This window comes from Triticum urartu, chromosome 1 (assembly GCF_003073215.2).
Source record: "Triticum urartu cultivar G1812 chromosome 1, Tu2.1, whole genome shotgun sequence".
Lineage (NCBI taxonomy): Eukaryota > Viridiplantae > Streptophyta > Magnoliopsida > Poales > Poaceae > Triticum > Triticum urartu.
The window spans coordinates 510278597-510295304 of NC_053022.1; the positions used below are offsets into that span (position 1 = coordinate 510278597).

At 42.8% G+C, this 16708-nt stretch overlaps 1 protein-coding gene and 1 non-coding gene across 2 annotated transcripts; both read right to left on the minus strand.

Moving 5' to 3' along the window:
- Positions 1–2316: 2316 nt before the first annotated feature.
- Positions 2317–2390, minus strand: TRNAN-GUU. Its single transcript has one exon. It is a non-coding gene; the product is annotated as a tRNA-Asn (tRNA).
- Positions 2391–3284: 894 nt separating this feature from the next.
- On the minus strand, positions 3285–6757 carry LOC125523619 (B2 protein). The gene is made up of 6 exons (XM_048688645.1): positions 6566–6757; positions 4831–5442; positions 4633–4733; positions 4026–4109; positions 3833–3943; positions 3285–3748 (listed from the first exon to the last, which is right to left on the minus strand). Exons 2-6 carry the CDS (start codon positions 5423–5425, stop codon positions 3707–3709), a joined length of 933 nt encoding a protein of 310 aa, XP_048544602.1. The 5' UTR covers positions 5426–5442; positions 6566–6757; the 3' UTR covers positions 3285–3706.
- Positions 6758–16708: the final 9951 nt, after the last annotated feature.

The following is a 16708-nucleotide window of genomic DNA, read 5'->3' on the forward strand; positions in this document are numbered from 1 at the left end:
TATGTCACCCATGCGGAAGTTTCGAATGTGTATGTGTATGAACATGATGTATGCAATGATACGACAGGGGGCTCCCTGCTGGCTGTCCTATCCCAAGATTTATCATGTCATGTATCATCGGCACGGAACAATTTTAAGCGACGCACATCAGGACACTCTCATCCTATGCTACTTGTAGACACATTTTACTGTCAAAGGCGTGCACCGGAGAGGCCACATGTGCGCATTGGAGAGACGACATGGTCACTTAGATCCACGTAGTCTGCTTGATCGGTCTAGGCCACATGAGCGCATTGGAGATAAAATTGATTAAAACAAATAGGTATAGATGGAAACTAGATGTTTGGTTTTTGTCATATGCAAGAAGATAGGGGGGGGGGGGGGGGGGGGGGGGGATGTAGTGCGTAACAGTAGCTGCAAAAATAAAAAAGGGAAAGAAGAAAAATAGAGACAAAAAGGAAAGAAAAAAATGAGAGAACCCGCTAGAAGTAGGAAAGAAGAAAAATACTAGTCGCGAAAATTAAAAGGTGAAGGAAAAAAAATCAGAAAACCTGCTAGAAGGAGGAAAGAAGAAAAAATAAACGCAAAAAGGAAAGGAAAAAAAATAAAAAATTGGAGATACAATTGATTAAAATAAATCGGTATAGATGGAAACTAGATGTTTGGTTTATGTCATATGCAGAAGATAGGGGGGCACGATGTGATGTAGTGCGTAAACAGTAGTTGCAAAAATAAAAAGGGAAAGAAGAAAAATAGAGACAAAAAAGAAAAGAAAAAAAATGAGAGAACCCGCTAGAAGGAGGAAAGAAGAAAAATACTAGTCGCGAAAATTAAAAGGGGAAGGAAAAAAATTCAAAGAACCTGCTAGAAGGAGGAAAGAAGAAAAAATAAACGCAAAAAAGACAGGAAAAAAACAAAAATTGGAGATAAAATTGATTAAAACAAATCGATATAGATGGAAACTAGATGTTTGGTTTATGTCATATGCAGAAGATAGGGGAGGGGGGGCACGATGTGATGTAGTGCATAAACAGTAGTTGCAAAAATATAAAGGGAAAGAAGAAAAATAGAGACAAAAAGGAAAGAAAAAAAATGAGAGAACCCGCTAGAAGGAGGAAAGAAGAAAAATACTAGTCGCGAAAATTAAAAGGGGTAGGAAAAAAAATTAGAGAACCCGCTAGAAGGAAGAAAGAAGAAAAAATAAACACAAAAAGGAAAGGAGAGACGACATGTGCGCATTGGAGATAAAAAAATCAGAAAACCTGCTAGAAGGAGGAAAGAAGAAAAAATAAACGCAAAAAGGAAAGGAAAAAAAATAAAAAATTGGAGATAAAATTGATTAAAATAAATCGGTATAGATGGAAACTAGATGTTTGGTTTATGTCATATGCAGAAGATAGGGGGGCACGATGTGATGTAGTGCGTAAACAGTAGTTGCAAAAATAAAAAGGGAAAGAAGAAAAATAGAGACAAAAAAGAAAAGAAAAAAAATGAGAGAACCCGCTAGAAGGAGGAAAGAAGAAAAATACTAGTCGCGAAAATTAAAAGGGGAAGGAAAAAAATTCAAAGAACCTGCTAGAAGGAGGAAAGAAGAAAAAATAAACGCAAAAAAGACAGGAAAAAAACAAAAATTGGAGATAAAATTGATTAAAACAAATCGATATAGATGGAAACTAGATGTTTGGTTTATGTCATATGCAGAAGATAGGGGAGGGGGGGGGCACGATGTGATGTAGTGCATAAACAGTAGTTGCAAAAATAAAAAGGGAAAGAAGAAAAATAGAGACAAAAAGGAAAGAAAAAAAATGAAAGAACCCGCTAGAAGGAGGAAAGAAGAAAAATACTAGTCGCGAAAATTAAAAGGGGTAGGAAAAAAAGTTAGAGAACCCGCTAGAAGGAAGAAAGAAGAAAAAATAAACGCAAAAAGGAAAGGAAAAAAAATCAAAAATTGGAGATAAAATTGATTAAAACAAATCGGTATAGATGGAAACTAGATGTTTGGTTTATGTCATATGCAGAAGATAGGGGGGGGCACGATGTGATGTAGTGCGTAAACAGTAGTTGCGAAAACAAAAAGGGAAAGAAGAAAAATAGAGACAAAAAGGAAAGAAAAAAATGAGAGAACCCACTAGAAGGAGGAAAGAAGAAAAATACTAGTCGTGAAAATTAATAGGGGAAGGAAAAAAATCAGAGAACCCGCTAGGAGGAAAGAAGAAAAATACTAGTCGCGAAAATTGAAAGGGGAAAGAAAAAAAATCAAAGAACCCGTTAGAAGAAGGAAAGAAGAAAAAATAAACACAAAAAGGAAAAACAATCCGCTAGAAGGAGGGCTCGAACCTCCGACCTTGTGGTTAACAGCCACACGCTCTAGCCAACTGAGCTATTCCAGCTTGGTGGCAATGAACAGAACTCTATCTAGATAATCAATACGTTCCTAATAGACACAAGGAGCAAGCACCGAATCACCATGCTGAATCACCATGAGTTAGTGGCCTAGGAAGCAAGCGACGATATTTCTCTCTCTTTAAACTAGACGAATCGTGCATCAGTAAGAATAGGAAACCACCTTGACCTGATCGCGCTTCCATGTCCAACTCACCGAACAGTTTCGTGTCCATCACATGCCAAGGGTAAAGACCTTGCCCATATGTTGCAAAATTCCTAGTGATTTACTACAGGACATGGTATATTCTCCTAGGATTGGTTGGTGTGTCCGTTGAGCTCAGCATTGGTTTCAACCTGCCGAGACCCTGAGACAGGCCCCCAATAAAAACAGGTGATGGGACTACTTGTCCTGGGATGTGTTACCGGGAGGAGGAGCAGTTGAACTGATGCAATCAACACCAGTAGGATGTCACTCTGGATTGTAACACTTGACACGTACTATAAGATTTGGTGCACCTAGAACACAACCTTGATCTAGCCAACAATGTAACCACCTCAGCTCACCAATTCTCAGCTCTGCATCTACACAACCTTGAGTCTTTATAGAGATTTCACTATGAACTACATAGTGAGCAAAATGAGTGAATCTACACTTTAAAATGCATCTACATACATCCGTATGTGGTTTATAGTGGAATCTAGTAACAGGGAGAGGGAGTACATTCATACATCATCCAAATGAAGATTACCTAAGCCACTGAACGTGAAAGAAAGATGAACGGAGCGTGTATTTTGGGCACAGCGTCATCAGGAGGCCAAACCGGCAAAACAAAGCAAGCAACGAGTAAAATTGCAAGGTTTCAACTTCCAACACTGGCAGCGGTACAGAAACAGCAGCATAAGTCAAATGCAAGGTTCCAACTTTCCAAACCAAGGTAAGGTACAGAGACAACAGATACACTCCCAGCATCAACCGCCCTCACTTTGGGGCATTCATGATGCATCACAACAGTATCCCCCGTCTTTCGGGGTTTCCCCGCTGGCGGCGGGCATACTGCACTACAAATACATAAATATGAAGAACATACACATCACCGAGATTACGGACAGACGGCACCGACACAGACAGGCTCACATCTTTAGAGGCCTACTTCTTCCAAGCACCAGGTCCTTTCTGGGGGAAATGCACCACCAACCAACAGCTTGCGCTTTCATGGACGACGGACGGAACAGATCATTGTGAAAACATCTTCCACAACTTACAGGGATGATATTTACTAAAAAGAACCACAGAGCAACCACAACCATGTTCCGAAGCAGATCAGGCGTCTTCCGTCTTGCACAGGTCCAGCAGTGACAGTGTCTGCAAAATTGAGATGAGAATGTTCAGTCCACCTGTCTTACTCAAGCATCTATTATCGTGGCAGCTGGAGTAAGGTATATATACCTCTGCTATGGAGAGCTCGAGGCGGAATTTAGGACCATCATAGTGGTGCAGCACTGGCCTAAAAGCATCCTCTTCCAAGGCCTTGCAAAGCCTTCTAATGCGGATCCTCACCTGATATGATGATGAATATGTCAGATCATGAAAAACAAGCCTGATATTCTATAAACATATGTCAACCTTGGAAATTAATTACCTGTGCTGGGAATCTGGATTCACCTTTGCACTTCTTATCTTCCCAAGCGGTGGGATCAATGTTTGATCCTCCAAAACTAGCAGCCTGAGACACAAGAAAATCTGATTAGAATGCTGAAGAACAAGCACTATAATTTGTGCTAGAGTTCAACCAAGACGCATGTGCATTTGAAATGGAACTTTGAGAACAGGTACGCTTCTAATTTCAGCCAGGCAAAACCGGAAGGGCCACAGAAGCATGTTTGGCTAATAGGGACGTAACATCAGGAGAATGTTGGCTTAGAAGCACAGGAATAAATTTGGTAACCTACCATGTTTTATTACACCTAGAAGAAAGAAGAACATGAAAGTTCAAGTTCTTGATTACATATGGTAGAGTATCTACACCGCCAAAATGGCATTTCCTATTTAATTCAGTTCCAAGAAAACACTAGCTAAAACTTTTCATCTAAAAGGAAATTCAGAAACAGCACACGAAACTATCCATTCAAATGATATAAGCATTTATGTATGACAAATACAACTGTTACAATGTATTCATGAAGAGGCTTGCAGTTCCATTCAAATAAGGAGGCTCGTAGTTATCAGCAAATGAAACAATCACACACCTCAAACACCCCATGTAGCTGATGGGTCGTGTAGTTGTAGAGGAAAAGAGGTAGACCAGGAGTGATGGCTCGGACTGAATCACGATATCTTGCTGGCAAGCCTGCAGAACAGAACAAACCATGAGTAACAGAGTAACTTACATATAATTGTGTGAGATGGTATGTGAAATGATTTACAAGGATACATAGTAGGCATACCAAAAAGCTGTCTCTTGAGATCCTCCTGCATGGTATCATTGTTGCAGACAAAGATGTATCCACCAAGAACTTCATTCCTTGGTAGCATCTCGCTTGTTGGTAATGTTTTGAAGCGCTTGTCAACAGAGTTGTTGTTGCTGTTGCCTCCATTGTTGTTGTTACCACCATTGTGTTTGCCGTTTGCTTCCTTCCCATTCTGATTATTCGGATATTTGTTGACCCCGACATTCATCTTGAATGAATTGACATTACCGTTGTTTCCCTTGGGGTACATGGGGTTCATGTTATAGGCCATGTTGCGGAAAGGGTACTTCATGGCAGCCTCGTTCATCTTGAGATCGTTCATCTTAAGATCCAGGTTCATGAGGCCAAGATTGAGGTGGTCCATCTTGTTGTCTTCTTGGTGGTAGGATTGCTTATCCCATTGCTTCACATCAGGGACGGTGTTCATCCTTGCATACTCAAAGTCATTCATCCTCTCAGCCTTTGACTTTGTGATCTCAGCCAGCTTTGATGTCATGAGAGACCATTGGCGGTCCTCCACCACCTTTGATTGCCCACGGAACTCATCTCCGAGATGCCACAAGTTGTCCATAGCTCAGTTCAAGCTCTCTGCACGCAAGAAAGGATTAACATATATCAGGTGACAAACAACACTTGTAAAATATCCTGCTTACGAAAATAAATGCACCATAGGACATAATGATATTGGAGCAACATATCTCCAATACAACACAAAAATTACAAATAACTTCATGCATGTTGTAATTCTATTCTAAGAAACTAATTTTTTTCAGAGCTGCTATCTAACTTTAGAATCAGACTAGACCGCTACTTCAGGAAACAAAATGCTGAGCTACAAACCTATATTTACACCTCAACGAGCAATAAAACTGAACCCAACCGAAATCAGTGAGAGAACTTTTTGACAATCAATAATAGCCCACCAAGAATAGTGCATCCAGGCGGGCAAGTTTCGACAGCAACAACAAGCTGCCAGAATATGCTGTCCCCCTTCCGTCCACGCTCTAGCCCTATATCCTGTTGTACTTCTCCCATGAACACAATCCCTACTCCTCGCTTTCTGATCCCGCGCTGGTGCGCTTACCATCGCTCAACTATGATCATACAAACTCTCTACAGAACAAATGGAAGTAACACCGACCATTTCAATTCATGTTCATGACAACTTTCAACTTAAACCAAGCTTCATAATACCGTAAATCTATCTTCCAACCGCACAAAATTAAAAATTCTATAGACCAATTCGTCACCCAGAAGGACGCCAAATCACAACTATCATCTAGATCTATGGGAACTTTGAACCGAATTTTACGGAACACTACTCCCCATGCCCAGATCTGCCACCCCTTCCCATCCGCGGCGGGGCAAGGAGGCACCCTGGAGTCCAGGAAGGGGGCTCAGGAGTGCCACTCGCCAGGACAGCGAGGCGCGCGGCGGAGGAACGAGACCGTGGCCGCAACGGGAGCGCCGCGTGAGGCGAACCGGGCGAGGCCAGGCGGGTGCGGCGGCGCTACCGAACACGCGAGAGGTGAGAAACGGGGAAAGCGGATGGCGCCGTCGGATGCTACGAAGCGGAACGAAATACCAAGGCGAATCTGGCGGAACCACCGGCGCCCCTACCCAACGACCGCGCCAAAATCGACGGCCTAAACGCCGGCGAGATCGCATTTCGCAGCCTTACAAGCACGGAGATCGGAGAGGAGCCTCATACCTGCTCGATTCGGCGCCGGATTCCGGCGGGGAGGGCGCTGGATTTGGGGGCGAATCGGGAACGAACTGCTGCGAGGAGGAGAGGAGTCGGCTCGGCTGGCTTGGCGTTGGCTCCCACTTCGCTCCGCCCACACGGAGTCCACCGGTCAGAGAGATTGGAGAGGGTGAGGGAGGTGAGCTGTCCTGCCGGATTTATAGGAGAGTGGGGGCGGAAAGAGGCCCCGGGTTGCGGGTTATTTACCCGGTGTGCCACTGGTGGGGCAGGGGGGCGGTCATTTGTTTGCTTTGGTTGGTGGTCGGCCTCGATGGTTGTTGCTCCGGTTGAGCGGATGCCGTTTGTAGAACCCGTTAGAAAATGCCAGAAGGTTGTAGCTAGGAGTAGGAGTATATTCTGCAAGTGTTTGATAGATCATGCTCAGCTGCTTACATATATGCAGATTTGTTTTTCTTATTGCGAAGGAATCCCTGGATTTCAATGGGCCATATGAATATATGATTGACGTGAAGAAGATTTCGGTCATTATGGTGGATTCGGTTGCGTGTATGTTTGTGTGGTTTGTGTGTTAGGTTAAAATGTTGTATGTCCACAATAGTCAATGGCCGACATGGCTAAGGTGGGGAACTAACTCTCAGTGAGGCGGCGAAGAACCATCTCTCTATGTTACAGGACTCAAAAGCGTAATTATTGATGAGAACCACCATTTTGTGTTTCGTAAGACTCAAGTCCCCCATTCTCACGTTTACCAGCATGTGATGGCTTCGATAAGAACTCTACGATATTCTGGATTTCTCCATAGTTGTGGTCAGTTGTATACGGAAGATGCTTATAACGCACGCTTGTGATGCCGTGTAGCGCGGTGGCGTTTGTGGGTTGTGTCTTCTAGCAATGAAAAGCGAAGATAAGGAAGTAGGTGGTAGGTGCCGCCGTAACGCTTAGTCGGTCGTCTAGAAGCAAACGCCAACATCGCTTGATGGATAGAGATCGAGGAAGTGGAGCTAACGTCGGTTAGATAGAGATCCCGAGACCGACCGGGACATCGTCACGAGAGAGATAGAGGCACCGCCCTGAGTGAGTATACACTAGAAAACAAAGATCACCAAGAGAAGAAAAGGAAAAGAGATAGACGTGATCAAGATAGATGGATAGATAGATAGGATTGTCGTATACCCTTTCATGACACGTTTGGCCGCAGAGGATACGGAGGTCTTCTCGATCTCCACCGACAATTATCCTTTTTTATCACGATCATTCTTCATCATCTCGCCTTTGATCCTCTAAGTGCCACATATGCCTCATCCTTCCCTCGTGTGACCTCTTTTCCTCCTGTAGGTCACCACCTTACTAGTCACCTTTACCAGGTGGATGAGGACGGATCATGAAATAAGGTGAAAGGTAGAAACATGACGAGAAGGAGGGGGGAGTAAGAGTTTCGCCGAAGAGGTGCTGAGCCGCTGACATTGTATTTATCATCCCTCTTTTGTCTTGGGGCCCATACCGTAAGCCTCGACTGCTCAGTGGAACTTCATCACAGAATGTTCGGGTGTGGCCATTTAGCATCCACAAAATTCCGAGCATTTTGTATAGGATTGGTGTGGAACACTATAAACATAGTGTAATGTTTAATTAGAAGTAATGTCAAGATTTAACCCCTAAGGACATGCTTTATGAGGCTTCTCGTAATTTGGTTGATTGATCTTCCATCTTTACACGCGGAGAGGGCAGTAGTTTCGAAGAAAAAAAAGGTTTACTCCACTCCTTTTTACTTTTCAAAAAAAATATTAACTAGTCGGAAGAAAAAACAAAAAAGGAATTCCATGAATTGTATTTTTATTGATCAATTAGGATTGACTTCTAGAACGTATAATTGTCTAAAAAGGGCCAATATACAAAGTTTCCAAGGAATTACTGTACTCATATTCCCTTTAGGTGTCTGGGATTACTATCCTCCTCCTTTTATCCCGACGTTAAAGCAGGTCTTGTTGAAGTGTAGAGGGTCATACACCTACCAATTTACCAAATAATTATTGTATAAAACTCAATGTCGTAGCAAAGAGAAGGAGAGGCGGTTTGCCATCTGGGTCACTGCCGCCATAACCGCTTAGTCAGTCATCAAAGGCCAGCATAACCGGATAAATAGAGGCCCCACACACGAGTAAATGTAGATTAGAAAACAAAGATTTTCAAGAGAAGAAATGAAAATAGTAGACATGATCACAATATATAGTATTGAAGTAGTGGCTCTAATCCTACTTAAGGAACCACCCCTATCCTACATGGCATGCCACGTAGATGATCAACAAGAGTCAAATCTAGTTCATACTCAATACTAGTCAAGGCAGTCAATAATAGTCCAAGCCCCTCCCCCCCTCATGGGTCAAAGCAAGCCCTCCCGGTCAACAAAAGTCCAAGCAAGACTTCTTGGTCAATAAATCAGAGGAAGATGACCTCCTAAAAGAATAAGTTAAAGCTGAATGCAAAGAGAGCAAAGAAAGCCCAAGGTCAACGTAGACACACTTCTCCATGGAGTAGGAACTATCCACTCAACGGGCTATAACCCACCTCCTAGCCCAATAAGGGGCACATGGGCCTAGATAATTAGCTAGTTCTATTGTGCCACCTCCTCACTTCAAGGGTAGCCTTGGTCGTCTGTCAAGGACCCCTGGGCTATACAAGTCCCCCATGACCGGGTAACTCACTCAATCTCACTTGAATAGACTCAATAGGAGGGTCACTCACCCTTCCAGGCCCCTTTAGGAGGGTAAAAGAAGAGCAAGACTAAAAAAATCTGAGGGGACATATAAGGCCCTGACTAGTCGGGAGTCATGGGACTCCGGAAGCACTGGCACTCTAAGTATTTTTGTGCGCTGAGCACCACTCTCGATGACCCTTCAATAGAATGTAGGTCGTGCTCCCACGAGATGACTGAACCTATTTAAAACAATGTTGTGTCACCTTGTCGAATGTATGACAACCTTCACTATAAGGCTGTCATACACGCCTCGCCTACTCATCACTAACCACGTTGCTATGGAGACCCCTAGCCGACGGTTGATTCTTGAACATCAACTAATAGATATGTAAATAGATAAGAGTATCATACGCCCATTAGGGCACGTTTGGTTGGATGGTATAGTGAAGTCTTCTCAATCCCCACCAACAATTGTCCATTTTATCATGATCCTTCTGCAACATCTTGCATTTGTTCATCTTAAGTGTCACATAGGCCTCATCCTTCCTCATGTTGGTTGCCATCTTTATGATAGTCGCCTTGCCCGATGCATGAGGACAAGCTAAGAATCAGCCGAAACAATATGAAAAATACAAGAAGTGTCAAATGCTCCGTGCAAGATTGAGGGCCAAATCATGTTGATAGTATCGTTGAGTGTTTAGACATGGTCGTTTAAGATGCACAAGAGTTTTGTGTATAAGAATTGGAGTGAGACACTATAAACACTAGTAAATGCATACGTGCAATGCACATTGATATTAGGCAGAAAACTAATTGCACATTGATATTAGACAAAAAATTAATAGCATGTTAATATTAGGTAGGATATCAATTACATGTTAATTACCTGGATAGTCATATTTGGTATGTTATTAACTACACACTAAACATGTTGAGCGCTCACGGTTGGAACAATATAGGTTGTTGAATTAACATTGTTTGATGGCCGAGATTTGTTGGATCTGCCCCTTTTGATTTTTCTGTATTGATATAGATATAGATTGTTGAATGTTTAATTAGAAATAGTGCAAAAACGATTACAATAGTGATTTGATGCCATCATATTGCTTGTATCCATGAATGGATTAGGCAAAGTGTTGCTAAGTTCCAAAGGAAATACCGTACTCATCCTTTTATCCTTGTGCTAAAGCGAGCCTCGTTGAACTGTTGAGGTTCATACACCGACCAATTTAGCAAATAGTTATTGCATGCTTTATGCCACGTGGGTGTGTGGGATTCCAGAAAAAATCAATAAGTTATATATTGAAATTCCAAAAAAAGTTGACAAAAGCCGACGTTTTACACCTAGGTATGATATGCATACTCTACCTTCATTAATAAATGTTTTCATTTGTGTGCTACATAAAAATCAATTGCGCGGGTCTACAATAGGAAATGATATATTGTAGATCAACATATATGTCTTTTTTATGCAGCCCTGCAAATCAACATAATGTTATATGAATATTCACTAGTACATAACTAGAGTATACATGTACTTGTACATTTTTATAAAAAAATTAAACTTTAGAATGTTTTTTATAGAGGAGTTGATGAACATGAGCTCATTTAGCAATATCCGAGTAAGGAACCAAATGCAAGTAGTAAGATTAAACTAGGTCATGTTACTGAAGGAAATATGTCCTAAAGGCAATAATAAAGTTATTATTTATTTCCTTATTTCATGATAAATTTTTATTATTCATGCTAGAATTGTATTATCCGGAAACATAATACATGTGTGAATACATAGACAAACAGAGTGTCACTAGTATGCCTCTACTTAATTAGCTCGTTAATCAAAGATGGTTATGTTTCCTAACCATAGACATGAGTTGTCATTTGATAAACGGATTAACTTGACCCATTCCGTTAGCTTAGCACTTGATCATTTTAGTTACAGATGTTGCTTTCTTCATGACTTATACATGTTCCTATGACTATGAGATTGTGCAACTCCCGATTATCGGAGGAACACTTTGTGTGCTACCAAACGTCACAACGTAATTGGGTGATTATAAAGGTGCTCTACAGGTGTCTCCGATGGTACTTGTTGAGTTGGCATAAATCGATATTAGGATTTGCCACTTCGATTGTCGGAGAGGTATCTCTGGGCCCTCTCGGTAATGCACATCACTATAAGCCTTGCAAGCAATGCAACTAATGAGTTAGTTGTGGGATAGTGCATTACGGAACGAGTAAAGAGACTTACCGGTAATGAGATTGAACTAGGTATTGAGATATCGACGATCGCATCTCGGGCAAGTAACATACCGATGACAAAGGGAACAACGTATGTTGTTATGCGGTTTGACCGAGAAAGATCTTCGTAGAATATGTAGGAGCCAATATGAACATCCAGGTTTCGCTATTGGATATTGACCAGAGACGTGTCTCGGTCATGTCTACATAGTTCTCGAACCCGTAGGGTCCGCATGCTTAACGTTCGGTGACGATTGGTATTATGAGTTTATGTGATTGGATGTACCGAAGGTAGTTTGGAGTCCTGGATGAGATCGGGGACATGACGAGGAGTCTCGAAATGGTCGAGATGTAAAGATCGATATATTGGACGACTATATTCAGACATCGAAAAGGTTCCGAGTGATTCGGGTATTTTTCGGAGTAACGGGGAGTTACGGGAATACGGGGAAGAAGTATTGGGCCTCATGGGCCAAGTTGTGGAAGAGAGGAGGCAGGGCGCGCGGCCCCCTAGCCCAAACCAAATTGGACTAGGGGGCGACCCCCCTTTCCTCCTTTCCTCCCTCTCCTTCCTTCTCCCCTCCTCCCTTCCTTTCCTCCTCCTAGTAGGAGTAGGAAAGGGGAGTCCTACTCCTACTAGGAGGAGGACTCCTCCTCCTGGCGCGCCCTAGGAGGGCCGGCCGGCCTCCCCCCTTGCTCCTTTATATACGGGGGCAGGGGGCACCCTAGGACCCACAAGTTGATCATTGATCCCTTAGCCGTGTGCGGTGCCCCCCTCCGCCATAATCCACCTCGATCATATCGTAGCGGTGCTTAGGCGAAGCCCTGCGTCGGTAGCAACATCATCACTGTCATCACGCCATCGTGCTGACGAAACTCTCCCGTGAAGCTCTGCTAGATTGGAGTTCGTGGGACGTCGTCGAGCTGAACGTGTGCTGAACTCGGAGGTGCCGTGCGTTCGGTACTTGGATCGGTCGGATCGTGAATACGTTCGACTACATCAACCGCGTTCTCATAACTCTTCCACTTACGGTCTACGAGGGTACATGGACGATACTCTTCCCTCTCGTTGCTATGCATCACCATGATCTTGTGTGTGCGTAGGAATTTTTTTGAAATTACTACGTTCCCCAACAGTTACCTCGTTGATTACCTGTTGAGCCCACATTCTTGATCTTACATGTCTTTAAGGCCAACTCCAACGTGTCGACGCGAATGGACGTGGATTTGGCCTGCCTTTTGTCCATTTGGATCGGCTGTAGGGACAGTGTTCCCTCGTCCGCACAAATCTTGCTAGCACACCCAACCGACTGACCCATATGGTCCGCCTCATCGGTTTTTTGCCAAATTTTCTCAATTTAGACATTCTATGCATATACAACCAAATAAAACAAAACATTTCACATAGTTTACAACCAAATAAGTTACACAACATTTTCATCACAATAAATAAAAAAACTCATAGTTTATTACAACCAAATGAATTTAAAATTGTACCAACTACATTGTAAAAACAGAGTCGATACACCTATTGGTTTCCTACGCGAGTCCACATATGCTCAACCAAATTATTTTGAAGTTAAATGATGAGTTGTCCAATCATGTATTTCTTGATGAAATTGGGTGAAATGTGCAAACATTGCCGCTCCATACTCAGGCTCAACGTTCTCACCCTAGAAACCCCACCCTTGATCAAAGACGATGTCATCATGCTTGTCCTCTACAATCATGTTGTGCATGATCACACAAGCAGTCATCACATCCCACCTCCTCCGAGGACTCCATGTTCAGGGTGCCGAACGGGGTTGATTGGAATCAAGAGACAAAGGTTTACCCAGGTTCGGCCCCTCGCGGTGGAGGTAAAAGCCTACATCCTTCTTGATTGCTATTTGATGCCGATGATGATCTCGATTACAGGGTGCTATTTCACTACCTCTCATCTCGAGAGCATATACTTTGATCTTGTCTAAGACTTGTCTGTCTGTCCTGACTTGTCTGTCTAAAAAACCTCCTTCTGATGACCCACGGACTCCCTTTATATAATAGTTGAGCTCCTGGATTACAAGAGATTCCAGGTTATACCCGTTTTCAGAGTCCTACTCTAAGTCCTCTAAGTCCCCCGTGCCATCCAAGTCGGGGTTCTCCGTCTTGTATTTGGACTCCTGGAAACCTAGACTTGTCTCTCCAAGTTGGGACTCATCCTCAAGCCGGGTCTTGTCTTCAGAGTTGGCTCATCTCCATGAGCCGGTTTATCTCCAGAGCATGCTTATCTCCGTGAGGCTTCTTCACTTAGTGAGACCACTTAATTAACTCCGTGAGACGGCTCGTCCGTGAGCCTGCTTATCCATGAGCCGACACATCTTCACGAGCCTGCTTATCCATGAGCCGACTCATCTCCATGAGCCCGCTTAACCATGAGCCAACTCATCTCCCTGAGCCTGCTTATCCATGAGCCCGCTCATCTCCATGAGGCCGCGTCACTCCGTGAGCCTGCTTAGCCACGAGCATGCTCATCCATGATCCGGCTTATCTTTAGAGTCAGAAAACTTGTCTTGTAATCGGTCGGGTCAAGATTGTAGCCTGCTACTTCTTGAGCTTGCGTTGATTTTTCCCTTGAAGAGGCAAGAGGGATGCAGCAAAGTAGAGATAAGTATTTCCCTCAGTTAAGAACCAAGGTATAAATCTAGTAGGAGGCACAAGCAAGTATCCAATCTATGCACCTCCACAAACTAACAAACACTTGCACTCAACGCGAAAAAGGGGTTGTCAATCCTGATACGTCCATTTTGCATCATGTTTTCTTACTGTTATTTATAATATTTTATCCATAATAATGTTTTTTGGAGTAATTCTAATGCCTTTTCTCTCATAATATGCAAGGTATACACAAAAAGGGAGAATTCCGGCAGCTGGAAATCTGGACCTGTAAAAGCTACGTCAGGCCATCTATTCTGCACAACTCCGAATGAGGTGAAACTTCACGGAGATTTTTTATGATATATTTGAGGAATATTGGAGCAAATATCTACCAGAGGGATCCCACCAGGGCGCGCCAGGGAGCCCAGGCGCACCCTGGTGGGTTGTGCTCACCCAGGCCCACCTCCGGTGCCCATCTTCTGGTATATAAGTCATTTTGACCTAGAAAAAATAAAGACAAGACTTTTGAGATGGAGCGTCGCCGTCTCGAGGCGGAACTTGGGCAGGAGCACTTTTGCCCTCCGGCGGAGCGATTCCGCCGGGGGAACTTCCCTCCCGGAGGGGGAAATCATCGTCATCATCATCACCAACAACTCTGCCATCTTGGGGAGGGCAATCTCCATCATCATCTTCAACAACACCATCTCCTCTCAAACCCTAGTTCATCTCTTGTGTTCAATCTTGTTACCGGAATTATAGATTGGTGCTTGTGGGTGACTAGTAGTGTTGATTACATCTTGTAGTTGATTACTATATGGTTTATTTGGTGGAAGATTATATGTTCAGATCCAATATGCTATTTAATACCCCTCTGATCTTGAGCATTATTATCGTTTCTGACTAGTTACTTTTGTTCTTGAGGTCACGGGAGAAATCATGTTGCAAGTAATCATGTGAACTTGATATGGGTTCGATATTTGGATAGTATGTATGTTGTGATTCCCTTAGTGGTGTCATGTGAACATCGACTACATGACACTTCACCATATTTGGGCCTAAGGGAATGCATTGTGGAGTAGCAATTAGATGGTGGGTTGCGAGAGTGACAGAAGCTTAAACCCCAGTTTGTGCGCTACCCCGTAAGGGACCGATTGGATCCAAAAGTTTAATGTTATGGTTAGAATTTATTCTTAATACTTTCCTCATAGTTGCGGATGCTTGCGGGAGGGTTAATCATAAGTAAGAGGTTTGTTCAAGTAAGAACATCACCTAAGCACCAGTCCACCCACATATCAAATTATCAAAGTACCGAACACAAATTAAGCCAACATGATGAAAGTGACTAGATGAAATTCCCGTATACCCTCAAGAACGCTTTGCTTATCATAAGAGACCGTTTTGGCCTGTCCTTTGCCTCAAAAGGATTGGGCTACCTTCCACTTTCGTTACCACTATCGTTGCTTGCTCATTACAAAAATAGTATAAAAAGTTGCCAAAAGTATGTAAAAGTTGTAGAATATTGACATGGAACAATAAAAAATTACAGATACGATGGAGACGTATCAAGTAGAAGCACTCAGTTTCAGGCTTGGGTCTAGCTTTAGGCTTCTTCATGGGAGTGGCAACTTGCTTGTCATTCTTCTTGAAGTTCCCTTTTCTTTCCCTTGCCCTTTTACTTGAAACTAGTGGTCTTGTCAACCATCAACATTTGATGTTTTTCTTGATTTATACCTTCGTCGATTTCAGCATCACGAAGAGCTCGGGAATCGTTTTCGTCATCCCTTCCATATTATAGTTCATCACGAAGTTCCAGTAACTTGGTGATAGTGACTAGAGAACTCTGTCGATCACTATCTTATCTGGAAGATTAACTCCCACTTGATTCAAGCGATTGTAGTACTCAAACATTTTGAGCACATGCTCATTGGTTGAGCTATTCTCCTCCATCTTGTAGGCAAAGTACTTGTCAGAGGTCTCATACCTCTCGACTCGGGCATGAGTCTGAAATACCAATTTCAGCTCTTGGAACATCTTATATGCTCCATGGCATTCAAAATGTTTTTGAAGTCCCGGTTCTAAGCCGTAAAGCATGGCGCACTAAACTATCAAGTAGTCATCATACCGAGCTTGCCAAACGTTCATAACGTCTGCATCTGCTCTTGCAATAGGTCTGTCACCTAGCGGTGCATCAAGGACATAATTCTTCTGTGCAGCAATGAGGATAATCCTCAGATCACAGACCCAGTCCGCATCATTGCTACTATCATCTTTCAACTTATTTTTCTCTAGGAACATATCAAAAATAAAACAAGGGAGCTATATGCGAGCTATTGATCTATAACATAGATATGCAAAAACTATCGGGACTAAGTTCATGATAAATTAAATTTTAATTAATCATATTACTTAAGAACTCCCACTTAGATAGACATCCCTCTAGTCATCTAAATGATCACGTGATCCATATCAGCCAAACCATGTCCGATCATCACGTGAGATGGAGTAGTTTTCAATGGTGAACATCACTATGTTGATCATATCTACTATATGATTCACGCTCGACCTTTCGGTCTTAG